The 22,671-nt window shown below is 46.9% G+C and overlaps 1 protein-coding gene across 1 annotated transcript; it reads right to left on the reverse strand.

Moving 5' to 3' along the window:
- Positions 1–13,924: 13,924 nt before the first annotated feature.
- LOC135523226 (musculin) lies at positions 13,925–15,820 on the reverse strand. Its single transcript, XM_064949940.1, has 2 exons — positions 15,380–15,820; positions 13,925–14,002 (listed from the first exon to the last, which is right to left on the reverse strand). The coding sequence occupies exons 1-2, from the start codon at positions 15,818–15,820 to the stop codon at positions 13,925–13,927; spliced, it is 519 nt and encodes a 172-aa protein (XP_064806012.1).
- Between the last annotated feature and the right edge of the window lie 6,851 nt (positions 15,821–22,671).

Consider the following 22,671-nt stretch of genomic DNA (forward strand, 5'->3'; position numbering starts at 1 on the left):
CACCATCATCACACCACCATCACCACATCACCACATCACCATCACCACATCACCATCACCACATCACCACATCATCATCACCACATCACCACACCATCACCACATCACCACCACATCATCACCAAATCATCATCATCACCACATCACCATCACCACACCACCATCACCACATCACCACCACCACATCACCACATCACCACATCAACATCACCACATGACCACACCATCACCACATCACCATCACCACATCACCACATCACCATCACCACATCACCATCACAACATCATCATATCACCACATAACCATCACCACATCATCACCAAAATCATCATCATCATCATCATCACCACATCACCATCACCACAACACCATCACCACATCACCACCACCACATCACCACATCACCACATCAACATCACCACATGACCACACCATCACCACATCACCATCAACACATCACCACATCACCATCATCACACCACCATCACCACACCACCATCACCACATCACCACCACCACATCACCACATCACCATCACCACATCACCACATCATCATCACCACATCACCACATCACCACATCACCATCACCACATCACCACATCACCACATCACCACATCACCACATCATCACCACATCACCATCACCACATCATCATCACCACATCACCACATCAACACATCACCACATCACCATCACCACACCACCATCACCACATCACCATCACCACACCACCATCACCACATCACCACATCACCATCACCACATCACCATCACCACATCACCACACCATCACCACATCACCATCACCACATCACCATCACCACACCACCATCACCACACCATCATCACCACATCACCACATCACCATCACCACATCACCATCACCACATGACCACACCATCACCACATCACCATCACCACATCACCATCACAACATCATCATATCACCACATAACCATCACCACATCATCACCACATCACCATCACCACACCACCATCACCACATCACCACCACCACATCACCACATCACCACATCAACATCACCACATGACCACACCATCACCACATCACCATCACCACATCACCACATCACCATCACCACATCACCATCACCACATCACCATCACCACATCATCATCACCACATCACCACATCACCACATCACAACATCACCATCACCACATCACCATCACCACACCACCATAACCACATCACCATCACCACACCACCATCATCACACCACCATCACCACATCACCACATCACCATCACCACATCACCATCACCACATCACCACATCATCATCACCACATCACCACACCATCACCACATCACCAACACCACATCACCCTCACAACATCATCATCACCACATCATCATCACCACATCATCACCACATCACCACATCACAAATCACCACATCACCACACCACCATCACCATCACCACATCATCATCACCACATCATCACACACCACCATCACCACATCACCATCACCACATCACCATCACCACATCACCACATCACCATCACCACATCACCACATCACCACATCACCACATCACCATCACCACATCACCATCACCACATCATCATCACCACACCACCATCACCACATCACCACATCACCACATCACCACATCACCATCACCACACACCATCACCACATCACCATCACCACACCACCATCACCACATCACCATCACCACATCACCATATCATCATCACCACATCACCACACCATCACCACATCACCATCACCACATCACAATCACAACATCATCATCACCACATCATCATCACCACATCATCACCACATCACCATCACCACATCACAAATCACCACATCACCATCACCACATCATCATTTCACCACATCACCATCACCACATCATCACCACATCATCATATCAGCACATCACCATCACCACATCACCACATCACCATCATCACATCACCATCACCACATCACCACATCACCACATCATCACATCATCATCACCACATCACCACATCACCACATCATCATCACCACATCACCACATCACCACATCACAACATCATCACATCATCATCACCACATCAGCACATCACCATCACCACATCACCATCACCACATCACCACAACACCATCACCACATCATCACATCATCATCACCACATCACCATCACCATCACATCACCATCACCACATCACCATCACCACATCACCACACCACCATCACCACATCACCACACATCACCATCACCACATCACCACATCACCATCACCACATCACCATCACCACATCATCATCACCACATCACCACATCAACACATCAACACACACATCACCATCACCACATCACCATCACCACACCACCACCATCACCACATCACCATCACCACACCACCATCACCACACCATCATCACCACATCAACATCACCACATCACCATCACCACATCACCATCACCACATGACCACACCATCACCACATCACCATCACCACATCACCATCACAACATCATCATATCACCACATAACCATCACCACATCATCACCACATCATCATCATCATCACCACATCACCATCACCACACCACCATCACCACATCACCACATCACCACATCAACATCACCACATGACCACACCATCACCACATCACCATCACCACATCACCATCACCACATCACCATCATCACACCACCATCACCACACCACCATCACCACATCACCACCACCACATCACCACATCACCATCACCACATCACCACATCATCATCACCACATCACCACATCACCACATCACCATCACCATATCACCACATCACCACATCACCACATCACCATCACCACATCACCATCACCACATCACATCACCACATCACCATCACCACACATCATCACCACATCACCATCACCACATCACCATCACCATCACCATCACCACCATCACCACACCACCATCACCACACCATCATCACCACATCACCACATCACCATCACCACATCACCATCACCACATGACCACACCATCACCACATCACCATCACCACATCATCACCACATCATCATCATCACCACATCACCATCACACATCACCACATCACCACATCACCACCACCACATCACCACACCACATCACCACATCACCATCACCACATCACCACACCATCACCACATCACCATCACCACATCACCACCATCACCACATCACCATCACCACATCACCACATCACCATCATCACCACATCACCATCACCACATCACCATCACCACATCACCACATCACCACATCACCACATCACCATCATCACCACATCACCATCACCACACCACACATCACCACATCACCATCACCACACCACATCATCATCACACCACCACCATCACCACATCACCATCACATCACCATCACCACATCACCATCACCACATCACCACATCATCATCACCACATCACCACACCATCACCACACCATCACCACATCATCACCATCACCACATCATCATCATCACCACATCACCATCACCACATCACCATCACCACATCACCATCACACCACATCACCACATCACCACATCACATCACCACATCACCATCATCACCACACACCATCACCACATCACCATCACCATCATCACCACATCACCATCACCACATCACCATCACAACATCATCACCATCACCACATAACCATCACCACATCACACACATCATCATCATCATCATCACCACATCACCATCACCACATCACCATCACCACATCACCACATCACCACATCACCACATCACCACATCACCACATCACCACATCACACCATCACCACATCACCATCACCACATCACCATCATCACACCATCATCACACCACCATCACCACATCACCATCACCACATCACCACACACCACCACATCACCATCACCATCACCACCATCACCACATCACCATCATCACATCACCATCATCACACCACATCACCACATCACCACATCACCATCACCACATCACCACACCATCACCACATCACATCACCACATCACCATCACCACATCATCATCACCACATCACCACATCACCACACCATCACCACATCACATCACCATCACCACATCACCATCACCACATCACCATCACCACACCACCATCACCACATCACCACATCACCATCACCACATCACCATCACCACATCACCACACCATCACCACATCACCATCACCACATCACCATCATCACATCACCACCATCACCACACCATCACCATCACCACATCACCATCACCACATCATCACCACATCACCATCACCACATCACACCACATCACCATGACATCACCATCACCACATCACCATCACCACATCACCATCACCACACATCACCATCATATCACCACATAACCATCACCACATCATCACCATCATCATCATCACATCACATCATCACCACCACATCATCACCACATCACCACACCACATCACCACATCACCACATCACATCACCACATCACCACACCATCACACATCAACATCACCACATCACCACATCACCATCACCACATCACCATCACCACATCACCATCACCACATCATCACCACATCACCACATCACCATCACCACATCACCATCACCATCACCACATCACCATCACCACACCATCACCACATCACCATCACCAAATCACCACATCACCATCACCACATCACCATCACCACATCACCACATCACCATCACCACATCACCATCACCACATCATCATCACCACATCATCATCACCACATCACCACATCCATCACCACATCACCATCACACCACCATCACCACACCACCATCACCACATCACCATCACCACATCATCATCACCACATCACACACATCACCACATCACAAATCACCACATCACCATCACCACCATCACCATCACCACATCACCATCATCACCACATCATCACCACACCATCATCATCACATCACATCACCACATCACCATCACCACATCACCATCACCACATCACCACATCACCATCACCACATCACCATCACCACATCACCCACATCACCATCACCACATCACCATCACCACATCACCATCACCACATCACCATCACCACACCACACATCACCACATCACCACATCACCATCACCACATCACCATCACCACATCACCATCACCACATCACCATCACCACATCACCATCACCACACCACCATCACCACATCACCATCACCACATCACCATATCATCATCACCACATCACAATCACAACATCATCATCACCACATCATCATCACCACATCATCACCACATCACCATCACCACATCACAAATCACCACATCACCATCACCACATCATCATTTCACCACATCACCATCACCACATCATCACCACATCATCATATCAGCACATCACCATCACCACATCACCACATCACCATCATCACATCACCATCACCATCACCACATCACCACATCATCACATCATCATCACCACATCACCACATCACCACATCATCATCACCACATCACCACATCACAACATCATCACATCATCATCACCACATCAGCACATCACCATCACCACATCACCATCACCACATCACCACAACACCATCACCACATCATCACATCATCATCACCACATCACCATCACCACATCACCATCACCACATCACCATCACCACATCACCACACACCACATCACCACATCACCACCACCACATCACCACATCACCACATCACCATCACCACATCACCACCATCACCACATCACCATCACCACATCATCATCACCACATCACCACATCAACACATCACCACATCACCATCACCACATCACCATCACCACACCACCATCACCACATCACCATCACCACACCACCATCACCACACCATCATCACCACATCAACATCACCACATCACCATCACCACATCACCATCACCACATGACCACACCATCACCACATCACCATCACCACATCACCATCACAACATCATCATATCACCACATAACCATCACCACATCATCACCACATCATCATCATCATCACATCACCATCACCACACCACCATCACCACATCACCACCATCACCACATCACCACATCAACATCACCACATGACCACACCATCACCACATCACCATCACCACATCACCATCACCACATCACCATCATCACACCACCATCACCACACCACCATCACCACATCACCACCACCACATCACCACATCACCACATCACCACATCACCACATCACCATCACCACATCACCACATCACCACATCACCATCACCATATCACCACATCACCATCACCATCACCATCACCACCATCACCATCACCACATCACCATCACCACATCATCATCACCACATCACCACATCACCATCACCACATCACCATCACCACATCACCACATCACCATCACCACACCACCATCACCATCACCATCATCATATCACCACATCACCACATCACACACATCACATCACCATCACCCATCACCACATCACCACACCATCACCACATCACCACATCACCATCACCATCATCACCACATAACCATCACCACATCATCACCACATCACCACATCACCACATCACCATCACCACACCACATCACCACATCACCACATCACCACATCACCACCACCATCACCACATCACCATCATCACATCACCACATCACCATCACCACACCATCACCATCACCACATCACCATCACCACATCACCATCACCACATCACCATCACCACCACATCACCACATCACCACATCACCACACCACATCACCACATCACCATCACCACATCACCATCACCATCACCACACACCATCACCACATCACATCACCACATCACCATCACATCACATCATATCACCACATCACCATCACCACATCACCACACCATCACCACATCACCATCACCACATCACCATCACACATCATCACCACCATCACCACCATCACCATCATCATCACACATCACCACATCACCACATCACCATCACCACATCACCATCACCACATCATCACCATCACCACATCACCACATCACCACATCACACATCACCATCACCATCACCACATCACCATCACCATCACCACATCACCATCACCACATCACCATCACCACATCACCATCATCCATCACCACATCACCATCACCATCACCATCACCACATCACCATCACCACATCACATCACCATCACATCACCACATCACCATCACCACATCACCATCACCACATCACCATCACATCACCATCACCATCACCATCACCACATCACCACATCACCACATCACCATCACCACATCACCATCACACCATCACCACATCACCATCACCACCATCACCACATCACCACATCACCATCACCACATCACCATCACCACATCACCATCACCATCATCATCACACATCACCATCACCACATCACCATCACCACATCACCATCACCACATCACCATCACACACATCATCACCACATCACCATCACCACATCATCACATCACCACATCACCATCACCACATCACCATCACCACATCACCATCACCACATCATCACCATCACCACATCACCATCACCACATCACCATCACCACATCATCATCACCACATCATCACACATCACCACCATCACCATCACCACATCACCACATCACACACCATCACCACATCACCACACCATCACCACATCACCACATCACCATCACCATCACCACATCACCACACCACCATCACCATCACCACATCACCATCACCACATCACCATCACCACATCACCATCACCATCACCACATCACCATCACCACATCACCATCCACATCACATCACCACATCACCATCACCACATCACCATCACCACATCACCACATCACCACATCACCATCACCACATCACCATCACCACATCACCACATCACCACATCACCACATCACCACATCACCATCACATCACCACCATCATCACCATCATCACCATCATCACCATCACCACATCATCACCACATCACATCATCACCATCACCACATCACCATCACCATCACCACATCACCACATCACCACATCACCATCACCATCATCACCACATCCACACCATCACCATCACCACATCACCATCACCACATCACCACATCACCATCACCATCACCACATCACCATCACCATCACCATCACATCACCATCATCACCACATCACCATCACCACATCACCATCACCACATCACCACATCACCCATCACCATCACCATCACCACATCACCATCACCACACCACCATCACATCACCACATCACCACATCACCATCACCATCACCATCATCATCACCACATCACCACACCATCACCACATCACCATCACCACATCACCATCACCACATCATCATCACCACATCACCATCACCACATCATCACCACATCACCATCACCATCATCACCAATCACCACATCACCATCACCACATCACCATCATCACCACATCACCACATCACATCATCATCACATCACCATCACCACATCACCATCACCACATCACCATCACCACATCACCATCACCACATCACCACATCACCATCACCACATCACCACATCACATCACCACATCACCATCACCACACATCACCACATCACCACATCACCACATCACCATCACCATCACCATCATCACCACATCACATCACATCACCACATCACCACATCACCATCACCACATCATCACCACATCACCACATCACCACATCACCATCACCACATCACCACATCACCACACCACATCACCACATCACCACATCACCATCACCACATCACCATCACCACATCACCAACACCACATCATCATCACCATCACCACACCACATCACCACATCACCATCACCACATCACCACATCACCACACCACATCACCACACCACCATCACCACATCACCATCACCACATCACCATCACCACATCACCAACACCACATCACCATCACCACATCACACCACATCACCACATCACCATCATCACCATCACCACATCACCATCACCACATCACCATCACCACATATCACCATCACCACATCACCATCACCACATCACCATCACCACACACCATCACCACATCACCACCACATCACCATCACCACATCACCACACCACCACACCACCATCACCACATCACCACACCACCATCACCACATCACCATCACCACATCACCACACCACCATCACCACCATCACCACATCACCACACCACCATCACCACCATCACCACATCACCACATCATCATCACCATCATCATCATCACCACATCACCACATCATCATCACCATCACCACCTCACCACATCACCACATCATCATCACTACATCACCACATCGCCATCACTTAATTCTAGCAAAATCTTGGGCCCACTTCAAGATAGATATGTTTGTGTGTCTATCTGGTCCTATAAGGCAGAATAACAACTTGAACCATAATGGCTATGTGCCTGCGTAGCACATCTTTGGCCTTTAAAGTCCACTCCTTTTGACTTGTGACATATTGTCTCTGGTTGAAAGCAGTGCAGTACATGCTAGAGGGAACAGAGTGCCATTTGGAACGCAGGAAATGTTGATAAAGCTTTGAGAGATAATTATTTGATAGATAACTCTTTGAGAGATAACTCTCTGAGAGATAACTCTCTGAGAGATAACTCTCTGAGAGATAACTATTTGAGAGATAACTATTTGAGAGATAACTCTTTGAGAGATAACTCTGGGAGATAACTATTTGAGAGATAGCTCTGAGAGATAGCTCTTTGATACATAACTCTTTGAGAGATAACTCTATGAGATTTAACTTTGAGAGATAACTCTTTGAGAGATAACTCTGAGAGATAACTCTTTGAGAGATAGCTCTTTGATACATAACTCTTTGAGAGATAACTATTTGAGGGATACCTCTGAGATAACTCTGAGAGATAACTATTTGAGAGTTAACTCTTTGAGAGATAACTCTGAGAGATAACTGACAGATAACTCTGAGAGATAACTCTTTGAGATTGAACTTTGAGAGATAACTCTTTGAGAGATAACTATTTGAGACAGTGTCTATGGAACTGGGTCTCTTCTAAAAGCCTTTGGGAGGATGTAATTGATTACAGAACGGTTGAATGCACAGATGTACTGTGTCCTCATAAAAAGTACTTTATTATGTGAAACAAATTTAACTCATATTGGAAGACTTGAACTCTTTCACACAGGCGAACTGACACTGGGAAAGTGCCAACAACACTCCTCTGCATATCTAGCTGATGGTTATCACTATTGGACACTTAGATGTTGGGTATTGCAATATGTTTTGGCTGTCTGCATGGCGTTGGACATCAACAATCTGTAACATGTCTTGTTTGAACCGACGCTGGAGCAGAGAAGCAGGTACAGAGAACATTTACTTTGGAACAGACATGGAACAGGACAGGAACCGCATCAGAACAAGGGTAACACAACGACAAACGGGAATTAATGCTGAAGCCGGGAACAAAACTGGGGAACAGACAGATATAGGGAAGGAAATAAACACAGGTGATTTGAGTCCAGGTGAGTGCAATGAATCGGTGATGCGCGTGACGAGGGGAGCGGGTGTGCGTAATGACGGTGGCAGGAGTGCGTCGTGCAGGGCAGCCTGGCGCCCTCGAGAGCCAGGGAAGGGAGAGCAGGGCAGCCTGGCGCCCTCGAGGGCCAGGGGAGGGAGGGCAGGAGCAGACGTGACATGTCTGACATAGGCCGGTTCTTTCATCTCTATTCTCCACATGAATGGAAAACAAAACACAACACTGCATCCAGTGTAAAGCATTATTGTACGGTGCTGTTTGGTTTGAAGTAACAAAACACAGACGACGGGTTTTAGGTCACGAACAGAACAGACAATGCACAACAACCATGTTTCCTCCTCATAACAAAGCTTTCTCATTAAGGAAATGTTCTCCGTATCTTGCTTCAAGAGTGTCCCCTCTGTCGCTTTGAAGAAGCTGGCCATTCCAGATGCTAATCGACAGATGTAATACAAGATCATGAACATGCTCACAAATAGTGCATTTTGGGGTGGCAGGGAGTCTAGTGGTTAGAGCGTTGGGCTAATAACCGAAAGGTTGCTGGATCGAATCCCTGAGCTGACAAGATCAAAATCTGTCGTTCTGCCCCTGAACAAGGCAGTTCACCCACTGTTTCCCGGTAGGCCATCAATGTAAATAGGAATTTGTTCTTAACTGACTTGCCTGGTTAAATAAAACCTAGAGTAGGAATAGAGTTTAAAGTGAATAGCGGAGAGAGAGGTGCTGAATGTAGAATGCTTTCCAGAAATATGGAATAAAGGTCCATATTCAAGAGTGGTCCCGAATATAACCCTAATAATTATTGCAGTGCCTGGAGAAACCTTCTAGGGAATGTTTCTGCAGCATAATAGTATATACTAGAATACAGACTTTCCTTAACGAAAACAGTATTTTCAGAGCATGTCAACAAAAACGGTGTTTTAAGTGCATGTCAAATTGGCTTCTTACCGAAACAAATAACATCGACACCCTCCACACCCTTATGAAAATACATGTTCATCAATCCACCAAGGGTCAAATATTGGCCTGCTTTATAGACTTCCAAAAAAGCTTTAGATTCCATAAAGGGCTCTTCCTCAAACTCACCCAAAGTGGAATTTGAGAAAGAACCTAGTAAGTTATTAAGTTGGGGCGGCAGGTAGCCTAGTGGTTTAGACTGTTGGACTAGTAACCAAAAGGTTGCAAGATCAAATCCCTCTGTCATTCTGCCCCTGAACAAGGTAGTTAACCCACTGTTCCCCTGAACAAGGTAGTTAACCCACTGTTCCCCTGAACAAGGTAGTTAACCCACTGTTCCCCTGAACAAGGTAGTTAACCCACTGTTCCCCTGAACAAGGTAGTTAACCCACTGTTCCCCTGAACAAGGTAGTTAACCCACTGTTCCCATGAACAAGGTAGTTAACCCACTGTTCCCCTGAACAAGGTAGTTAACCCACTGTTCCCCTGAACAAGGTAGTTAACCCACTGTTCCCCTGAACAAGGTAGTTAACCCACTGTTCCTAGGCCGAAAATAAGAATGTGTTCTTAAGTTGAATAAAGATTATGAAAATACATGTTGAAATGAAACTGTTTAAAAAAAAAAAAACACACTGATTTTTTTCCACACTGGGGTCACCAATCTGAGAACGACATGGTTTAATATCTATATTGATGAATTTTCAACACAGTTTGAGCAGAACAGGAGTTACAACATAGTCTATCAGTGATAGATGCTGTCTCAACAGAAAATACTACTCAATAAAGAAAACAGTAGACAAATTTAAAATCTGGCTGCAGATATTTGGATGCAAAATCCAACCAATCCTCCTCAATGTCAGTGAAATATGGGACCCACTGTTATAGTCAAAATACACATCATGGCACAAAACAGCCACAGAAAAACGGACCCTTGAATTTAGCAAAAACATCCTTCAGGTACACAGAAATTCCAGTAACCAGGACAGAACTAGCAATATGTGCTCTTCTGCTGCCCACTGAAAAGAAAGGTAAGGCAACCTATCAAACGAACGGTCATACAAACACAGAGCATTTATGGACAACAATCTCAGCCCGGAGACTGGTGACTACTTAACAACCCCCCCCCCCAAAAAAAAAAAAAAAAAAACAAAAACAAACACAAGATTGAAATGAACACAAGTGATCTGGCTCCAAGGGCAACATTTTGACAGCTGTAGGTGAATGATAAGAACACAAACATCAACTATCAACTGTTGGCGGAGTCGAAGGTCAGAGAAAGATGGAACGCTAACGAACACTTGAACGAGACTTTAGGTGAATACCAAACATGCAAAGCACAACCTTAACCAACCTTCCGAATTAGTGATCGTAGCCTGGCAATTACATGGTTAGCAGGAGAGGACAGACTCAAAATGAACAACACCTTCTCATCACCTGCCCCATAAATTAATTAGAGACTTCCTTCTTCCCCAAATGTAAAATGTAAAGTAAAAAAAAGAAGTGAAACTTCCCACAAGCTAAAGGAGGAAACATTTCCTCCCTGTATTATAAGTAATAGATTATATACATTGAGTGGACAAAACATTAAGAACACCTGCTCTTTCCATGGACACAGACTGACCAGGTGAATCCAGGTGAAAGCTATGATCTCTTAGTGATGTCACTTCAATCGGTGTAGATGAAGGGGAGGAGACGGGTTAAACAAGGATTTTTAAGCCTTGAGACAATTGAGACATGGATTTTGTATGTGTGCCAAATGGGCAAGACTAAATATTGAAGTTCTTTGAATGTGATATGGTAGTAGGTGCACCGGGTTTGAGTGTGTCAAGAAATGCTGGGTTTTTCACGCTCATGGATCAAAACTGATCTACCACCCAATAAGACACCCAGCCAAGTTGACACAACTGTGGGGAACACATGGAGCCTGTGGAAAGCTTTCACACCTTAAAGAGTCCATGTCCCCGGACAAATTGAGTCTGTCCTGGGGGGGAAACGGGGGGGGGGGGCAACTCAATATTAGGAAGGTGTTCTTAATGTTTTGTACACTGTGTAGTGTGCCAGTCTATAACATCAATGCTGTTAAAGTTTCTTGTTTTTCCTCTGTCCTGTTTTCTCATCTCATCACTGATTCGATATAAAAGAAACACTCAATTCCACCTGGCAAGTTTACGACAATAAAATGATCTATTAAAGTCCATAAAGAAATCACCGATATGGAATAACGAAATATTCTAATAGTATTAGACATAGGACAAAAAAACAACAACTTGGAATTAGTCTCAAATGTCATCCACCCTATTCCTTATATAGTGCAGTAATTTAGTGCACTATGAAGGGAATAGGGTGCCAGCAGCCATGGTAGAAGAAGATAGTCCCAGCAGAGAGAGGTCTCTCCTGTCCTATGATGTAGCTCCACACTGTCTGGCTGCAGAAATGTCCTTGTTGTCCTCTGATCTACCTCCCACAAATGGCCAAGTCTGTGGACAGATAGAGAGATAGATTTAATGAAAATACAAGACATATGAAGACATAGAGCAAAAAGGATGCATAACCATAACATGATGCAGCCACCACCATGCTTGGAGATTTGATGAGTGGTATTCAGTGATGTGTTAGATTTGCCCCAAGCATTACACTGTTTAGGACATGAAGTTTACTGCTATGCCAACCTTATTTTCCAGTATTACTTTAGTGCCTTATTGTAAAACAGGACGGATGTTTTGAAATATTTTTATATTCTCTACAAGTTTCCTTTTTTTTCACTCTGTCATTTAGGTTAGTATTGTGGAGTAACAACATCCTCAGTTTTCTCCTATCACAGCCGTTAAACTCTGTAACTGTTTTAAAGTCACCATTGGCCTCATGGTGAAAATCCCTGAGTGGTTTCCTTCCTCTCCGGCAACTGAGTTAGGAACGAGGCCTGTATCTTTGTAGTGACTGTGTTGATACTCCATTCAAAGCCTATTTAATAACTTCACTCAAAGGAATTTTCAGCGGATGTTTATTTTACATTTTTTGTAACTATCTATATGTATCTACCAATCGGTGCCCTTCTTTGCAAAGCATTGAAAAACCTCCCTGGTCTTTGTGGTTGAATCTGTGCTTGAAAATTCACAACTCAATTGCAGATAATCGTATGCATGGGGTACAGAGATGAGGTAGTCATTCAAAAAGAATATCAACACTTTTATTGCACACAGATTGAGTCCATGCAACTTATTACGTGACTTGTTAAGCAAATGTTTACTCCTGAACTTATTTAGGCTTGCCATAACAAAGAGGTTGAATACTTATTGACTCAAGACATTTTAAGCTATTCATTTTTAATTAAATTATAAACATTTCTGAAAATATAATTCCACATTTATATTATGGGGTATTGTGTGTGTGTGTGTGTGTGTGTGTGTGTGTGTGTGTGTGTGTGTGTGTGTGTGTGTGTGTGTGTGTGTGTGTGTGTGTGTGTGTGTGTGTGTGTGTGTGTGTGTGTGTGTGTGTGTGTGTGTGTGTGTGTGTGTGTGTGTGTGTGGGCAAGCGACACAAAATCTCATTCTCATGCATTTAAAATTCAGTCTGAAAAACAACGAAATGTGGAAAAAGTCAAGGGGTGTGAATTACCTTCTGAAGCATTCAGTTACACCGTAGACTCATAAATGGTCTGACTCTCACCACATCATACAGCAGATCAGAAGGCAATGGATGCAACACTTTACATTCAACTACTACTGCATCCAATGGAATTAGTCTGGATAAGAGCCTCTGCTAAATTACCAAAATGGTGATTGTAAAAATGTAAATGTGTGTCTTTCATGCACAAAGTTTACAGGCTCAAGTTTGAATAAAATAATGCTTCCTACCAGGTTGACAGGGTGTACAAAGCTGCTCTCGTAGTGGTTGTCTTGTAGTAGCTGTCGGAGGTGTGATATATAGCTAGATGCTAGACGCAGCGTGTCCAGTTTGGACAGTTTGGTATCGGCCGGTACCCACGGCAGGCTGGTTTTCAGTCTGGAAAAGGCTTTACTCAGCACCCTCATCCTCGCCCTCTCTCTGGCGTTGGCAGCGTTCCTTTGTATCTGCCGTCCTTTCACAACTTGTTTTCCTCCGGCAGCAGTGATGCGTGTTCGCTTGGTCTCGACTTCGTAAGCTCCGTCGTTACCGAACTCGTCATCTGAGTACTCGGTGGAGGCGTAGTGGTTCTGTGCAACGTTCCGCTTGGTTTTACTGCTTTCGAACGGAGCGTCTGTCCGTTTGTGACGTGTCTCAATGTCCTCACCGTCGCTTACTGAGCCGGTGGACATGTCTGTTTCACCTGTGCCCTGTAGCAGGACAGAGCTGGAGAGTTACAGGTGAGATGATTGAACGTCCTCAACAATAGACTCTCTTACTTTGATGTCTATGTATAGGTGGTTTGGGAAATAGACGGTCCACTTCTTCTGCTCCAGGTGCTTCTTCAACCAAAATTACAATAAAAAAAAATATTTAGAAAGTCCCTATAGTTGATCCATCTCATACTCAGATTTCAGTATGATATTCTTAGTTTAGGAATATTTATTTACCAGTAAACTTAAAGTTTATCTAAAGTTTAGTTCAGAGCTAAGTGTGTAGTCTCTTACATTCTCTACAGCAAGTCAAGTCTCTGTAAAACTGAAACCTGCCCCCTCTCTCACCCGGTTAATTTAAGTGTCCTGGAATTAGCAGGGCAACTGTGTTTTCAGGAACCCCCCCAACCACCCCCTCTCTCTTTCTCTCTCGCTCTCTCTCTCCAAACCAGAGTGACCTCTCGTCTAGCGTTACTGTACAATGGCAATGGGAATGCCTAGTTGCTTCTTTGCTACTTGTTAGTCATCGATAAACAATATATGACTGGGAAATGATCTGGAAATGATTTTATGGTAGAATTTCCCAGATGTTCTGAAATGGTTTCCTGGATCTTTAATTCCATCTCAGACAATATAAAGCAATGTTTCCCAAACTCGTTCCTCTGGACACCAAAGAGTCCACTTTTTTTAGATTTTTTTGCCCAAACGACACAGCTGTTTCAAATGATCAAAGCTTGTGGGATTAGTTGATTATTTGAATGAGCTGTGTAGTTCTAGGGCAAACAAACCAAAACCCTGAGCTACGGGCACACTGTAACCTACTACACTGTAATATAATGACAAGGTTATGTTAGAGGTTGAGTTATCTAGCGGGACAGGGGCAAAGCAATTTTTGTGTCCCAAAAGGCACCCTGTTCCCTATATAGTGCAGTACTTTTGACCAGGCGACATACCCAATATAAATCAGCTATCTCACTGTCTCGTAAACAGTCATTTAATTTTACCACAGCCTACTTCATTGACAGAAACAGTTCAGTCATCCTCTCCAAACAATCGTCAGGCTAGCTAGATGGCAAGAATACATCACAATCCAATGTGACGAGTCTCTCTCACACATCTTTTGGTAATAGAAATGTCCGAAGATCTTATCAAAAAAGTGACTAATCCTGTGTGTGTTTCACAGAGGGATAGAGTTTCTGCAGATTGTCCTTTCACACGCGGCCTCAGCTGTCCCATCTGGAGCGCTGGCATGACAGGGGGCGTGGCAGAGGGTGGAGGTTAGGGGGGAGGGGACCCTCCACTTTCTCAGGGAAGCAGCATTGACTGTGTCTCAAGTGGCACCCTAGTCCCTACATAGTGCACTACTTTTCACCAGGACCCTATTACCTACAGTTGAAGTCGGAAGTTTACCTAAGCCACCGTAGTCAGGCTTCTTTTTTATGGCGGTTTTGGAGCAGTGGCTTCTTCATTGCTGAGCGGCCTTTCAGGTTATGTCAATATAGGACTCGTTTAACTGTGGATATAGATACTTTTGTAACTGTTTCCTCCAGCATCTTCACAAGGTCCTTTGCTGTTGTTCTGGTATTGATTTGCACTTTTCTTTCCAAAGTACGTTCATCTCTAGAAGACAGAACTCGTCTCCTTCCTGAGTGGTATGACGGCTGCGTGGTCCCATGGTGTTTATACTTGCGTACTATTGTTTAAACAGATGAATATGGTACCTTCAGGAGTTTGGAAATTGCTCCCAAGGATAAACCAGAATTGTGGAGGTCTACCATTTTTTTTCTGAGGTCTTGGCTGATTTCTTTTGATTTTCCCATGATGTCAAGCAAAGAGGCACTGAGTTTGAAGGTAGGCCTTGAAATATATCCACAGGTACACCTCCAATTGACTCAAATGATGTCAATTAGCCTATCAGAAGCTTCTTAAGCCATGACATAATTTTCTGGAATTTTCCAAGCTGTTTAAAGGCACAGTCAACTTAGTGTATGTAAACTTCTGACCCACTGGAATTGTGATACAGTGAATTATAAGTGAAATAATCTGTCTGTAAACAATTGTTGGAAAAATGACTTGTGTCATGCACAAAGTAGATGTCCTAACCGACTTGCCAAAACTATAGGTTGTTAACAAGACATTTGTGGAGTGGTTGAAAAACGAGTTTTAATGACTCATTAATGACTTTTAATGAAACTTCCAACTTCAACTGTACATAGTGGACTACTTTAGACCAGAGCCCTATGGCACCCTATTCCCTATATAGTTCACTACTTTATACCAGAGCCCAACGGCACCCTATTCCCTATATAGTGCACTACTTTAGACCAGAGCCCTATGGAACCCTATTCCCTACATAGTGTACTATTTTAGACCAGAGCCATATGGAACACTATTCCCTACGTAGTGCACTACTTTTGACCAGAGCCATATGGCACCCTACTCCCTACGGAGTGCACTATTTTAGACCAGAGCCATATGGCACCCTATTCCATATACAGTGCACTACTTTAGTCCAGAGCCATATGGAACCCTATTCCCTACATAGTGCACTACTTTTGACCAGAGCCCTATGGGACCCTATTCCCTACATAGTGCACTACTTTGACCAGGATCCTATAGGTGCCATGTTCCTTGCTGTCCTTGTTTCCCTTCCTTCATAAGCAGGCCGAGGCTGAAGTTGCCCCTAACCACAGATATAGAAGCACATCTGGACTCAGATCACTATAATGTATTTTTTTAAAGTTTTAAATAAAATAAAAAAGTCATACAAAATTCTCTCCCAAGTTTAGTGGTGAAAACAAATTGCAGCAGAAGCACAGTCAGAATACATCTCCTCCTCGTTCTGAGGAATATCCCCAGCACATCTGATAGCTATGAGTAGGCCTAGTCAGTCCCCGGTAATTGGGGTGAAATTGTGATTTTTATTACAACTGTAACTTTGGGCCAGCGATTATCTAACGGCACAGCTGAGATCCATGATCCATTCTGGTGGATGGCCATGTTCACTAGAAAGAGAACGGGATGGATGGAGATATGGAGGGAGGGAGAGATGGAGGGAGGGAGAGATGGAGGGAGGGGAGATGGAGGGAGGGAGATGGAGGGAGGGAGAGATGGAGGGAGGGAGAGATGGAGGGAGGGGAGATGGAGGGAGGGAGAGAGAGATGGAAGGAGGGAGAGAAGGAGGGAGGGAGAGATGGAGGGAGGGAGAGATGGAGGGAGGGAGAGATGGAGGGAGGGAGAGAGAGGAGGGAGGGAGGGGAGAGATGGAGGGAGGGAGAGATGGAGGGAGGGAGAGATGGAGGGAGGGAGGAGAGTTGGAGGGAGGGAGAGATGGAGGGAGGGAGAGATGGAGGGAGGGAGAGATGGAGGGAGGGGAGATGGAGGGAGGGAGATGGAGGGAGGGAGAGAGATGGAGGGAGGGAGAGATGGAGGGAGGGGAGATGGAGGGAGGGGAGATGGAGGGAGGGAGAGATGGAGGGAGGGAGAGATGGAGGGAGGGAGAGATGGAGGGAGGGAGAGGAGGGAGGGAGGGAGAGATGGAGGGAGGGAGATGGAGGGAGGGGAGATGGAGGGAGAGGGGAGAGGGGGATGGAGGGAGGGGAGATGGAGGGAGGGAGAGAGATGGAGAGGGATGGAGGAGGGAGAGATGGAGGGAGGGGAGATGGAGGGGAGAGATGGAGGGAGGGAGAGATGGAGGGAGGAGAGATGGAGGGAGGGAGGAGATGGAGGGAGATGAGGGAGGGAGGGAGATGGAGGGAGGGAGATGGAGGGAGGGAGGGATGGAGGGAGGGGAGATGGAGGGAGGGGAGATGGAGGGAGGAGACATGGAGGGAGGGAGAGATGGAGGGAGAGGTGAGATGGAGAGATGAGGGAGGGAGAGATGGAGGGAGGGGAGATGGAGGGAGGGAGAGATGGAGGGAGGGGAGATGGAGGGAGACATGGAGGGAGGGAGAGATGGAGGGAGGGAGAGATGGAGGGAGGGTGAGATGGAGAGATGAGGGAGGGAGATGGAGGGAGGGGAGATGGAGGGAGGGAGAGATGGAGATATGGAGGGAGGGAGAGATGGAGGGAGGGAGAGGTGGAGGGAGGGAGGGAGAGATGGAGGGAGGGAGAGGTGGAGGGAGGGAGAGAAGGAGAGATGGAGGGAGTGAGAGATGGAGGGAGGGAGAGATGGAGGGAGGGAGGGAGAGATGGAGGGAGGGGAGATGGAGGGAGGGAGGGAGAGATGGAGGGAGGGGAGATGGAGGGAGGGAGAGATGGAGGAGGAGGGGAGATGGAGGGAGACATGGAGGGAGGGAGAGATGGAGGGAGGGAGAGATGGAGGGAGGGTGAGATGGAGAGATGAGGGAGGGAGAGATGGAGGGAGGGGAGATGGAGGGAGGGAGGGAGATAGGAGGGAGTTGAGATGGAGGGAGGGAGAGATGGAGGGAGTTAGAGATGGAGGGAGGGGAGATGGAGGGAGGGAGAGATGGAGGGAGAGATGGAGGGAGGGAGGGAGGGAGGGAGAGATGGAGAGATGGAGGGAGGGAGATGGAGGGAGGGGAGATGGAGGAGGGAGATGGAGGGAGAGATGGAGGGAGGGAGAGATGGAGGGAGGGGAGATGGAGGGAGGGAGGGAGGAGGGAGAGATGGAGGGAGGGAGAGATGGATGGAGGGAGAGATGGAGGAGGGAGGGAGATGGAGGGAGAGATGGGGGATGGGAGATGGAGGGAGGGAGAGGGAGGAGAGATGGGGGGGAGAGATGGAGGGAGGGAGAGATGGAGGGGGGAGAGATGGAGGGAGGGGAGATGGATGGAGGGGGAGATGGAGGAGGGAGAGATGGAGGGAGACAGAGGAGACATGATGGATGGGAGGGAGAGATGGAGGGAGGGAGAGAATGAGATATGGAGGGAAGGGAGAGATGGAGGGAGAGATCCCAGGAAATGACACCCTATTGAGAGATGGAGGGAGGGAAGATGGAGGGTAGTACATTGGATAGAAAATGGAGTTGGATGAATTCATAGACAGATGGAGGGAGGGGAGATGGTTCTCACAGATGGAGGGAGGAGAGATGGACAGAGGGAGAGATGGAGGGAGGGAGAGATGGAGGGAGGGAACTTAGGGAGATGGAGGGAGGGAGGGAGAGATGGAGGGAACTTAGGAATGAGATATGGAGGGAGGGAGAGATGGAGGGAGGGACAGACAGAGAGTTCCAGGGAACTTAGAGACATCAAGGAGGGAGGGAGACATGGATGGAGGGAGGGAGGGAGAGCGGGGAGGGGGATTGGAGAGAGATGGAGGGAGAGATAGATGGAGAGACAGAGGGAGACATGGATGGATGGAGGGAGAGATAGATGGAGAGATAGAGGGAGACATGGATGGAGGGAGGGAGAAAGGGATGGAAGAGAGCTACTGTATACCACTTCTCTCCATAGCATCCAGACAGCTGAAGGGAGGATGTCTAATTCACGCCAGGGTTGCATCCCACTCCCAAATGACACCCTATTGGCAAATTAGTGTGCTACTTTGAACCTCTTAGCTATTTCTGGATCTATATGTACAGTACATTGCCCTTGTATAGGCTAAAATACAGTTGGATGAATTCATAGACACAACGTTAATTAAGCGTGAGTCTTTCAGTTCCTTTCTGTTCTCACAGTACCCATGAATTGCCTCTTGAGACAGAGAGTTCCATTGGGAACTTAGGGACATCACAGAGAGTTCCATTGGGAACTTAGGGACATCACAGAGCGTTCCATTGGGAACTTAGGGACATCACAGAGAGTTCCATTGGGAACTTAGGGACATCACAGAGAGTTCCATTGGGAACTTAGGGACATCACAGAGAGTTCCATTGGGAACTTAGGGACATCACAGAGCGTTCCATTGGGAACTTAGGGACATCACAGAGAGTTCCATTGGGAACTTAGGGACATCACAGAGCGTTCCATTGGGAACTTAGGGACATCACAGAGCGTTCCATTGGGAACTTAGGGACATCACAGAGAGTTCCATTGGGAACTTAGGACATCATCAGAGAGTTCCATTGGGAACTTAGGGACATCACAGAGCGTTCCATTGGGAACTTAGGGACATCACAGAGCGTTCCATTGGGAACTTAGGGACATCACAGAGAGTTCCATTGGGAACTTAGAGACATCACAGAGAGTTCCATTGGGAACTTAGGGACATCAGGAACATCACAGAGAGTTCCATTGGGAACTTAGGGACATCACAGAGCGTTCCATTGGGAACTTAGGGACATCACAGAGCGTTCCATTGGGAACTTAGGGACATCACAGAGAGTTCCATTGGGAACTTAGGGACATCACAGAGAGTTCCATTGGGAACTTAGGGACATCACAGAGAGTTCCATTGGGAACTTAGGGACATCACAGAGAGTTCCATTGGGAACTTAGGGACATCACAGAGAGTCATTGGGAACTTAGAGAGAGTTCCATTGGGAACTTAGGGACATCACAGAGCGTTCCATTGGGAACTTAGGGACATCACAGAGAGTTCCATTGGGAACTTAGGGACATCACAGAGAGTTCCATTGGGAACTTAGGGACATCACAGAGAGTTCCATTGGGAACTTAGGGACATCACAGAGCGTTCCATTGGGAACTTAGGGACATCACAGAGAGTTCCATTGGGAACTTAGGGACATCACAGAGCGTTCCATTGGGAACTTAGGGACATCACAGAGCGTTCCATTGGGTACTTAGGGATATCACAGAGCGTTCCATTGGGAACTTAGAGACATCACAGAGCGTTCCATTGGGAACTTAGGGACATCACAGAGCGTTCCATTGGGAACCTAGAGACATCACAGAGCGTTCCATTGGGAA

Source organism: Oncorhynchus masou, chromosome 30, assembly GCF_036934945.1.
Source record: "Oncorhynchus masou masou isolate Uvic2021 chromosome 30, UVic_Omas_1.1, whole genome shotgun sequence".
Classification (NCBI taxonomy): domain Eukaryota; kingdom Metazoa; phylum Chordata; class Actinopteri; order Salmoniformes; family Salmonidae; genus Oncorhynchus; species Oncorhynchus masou.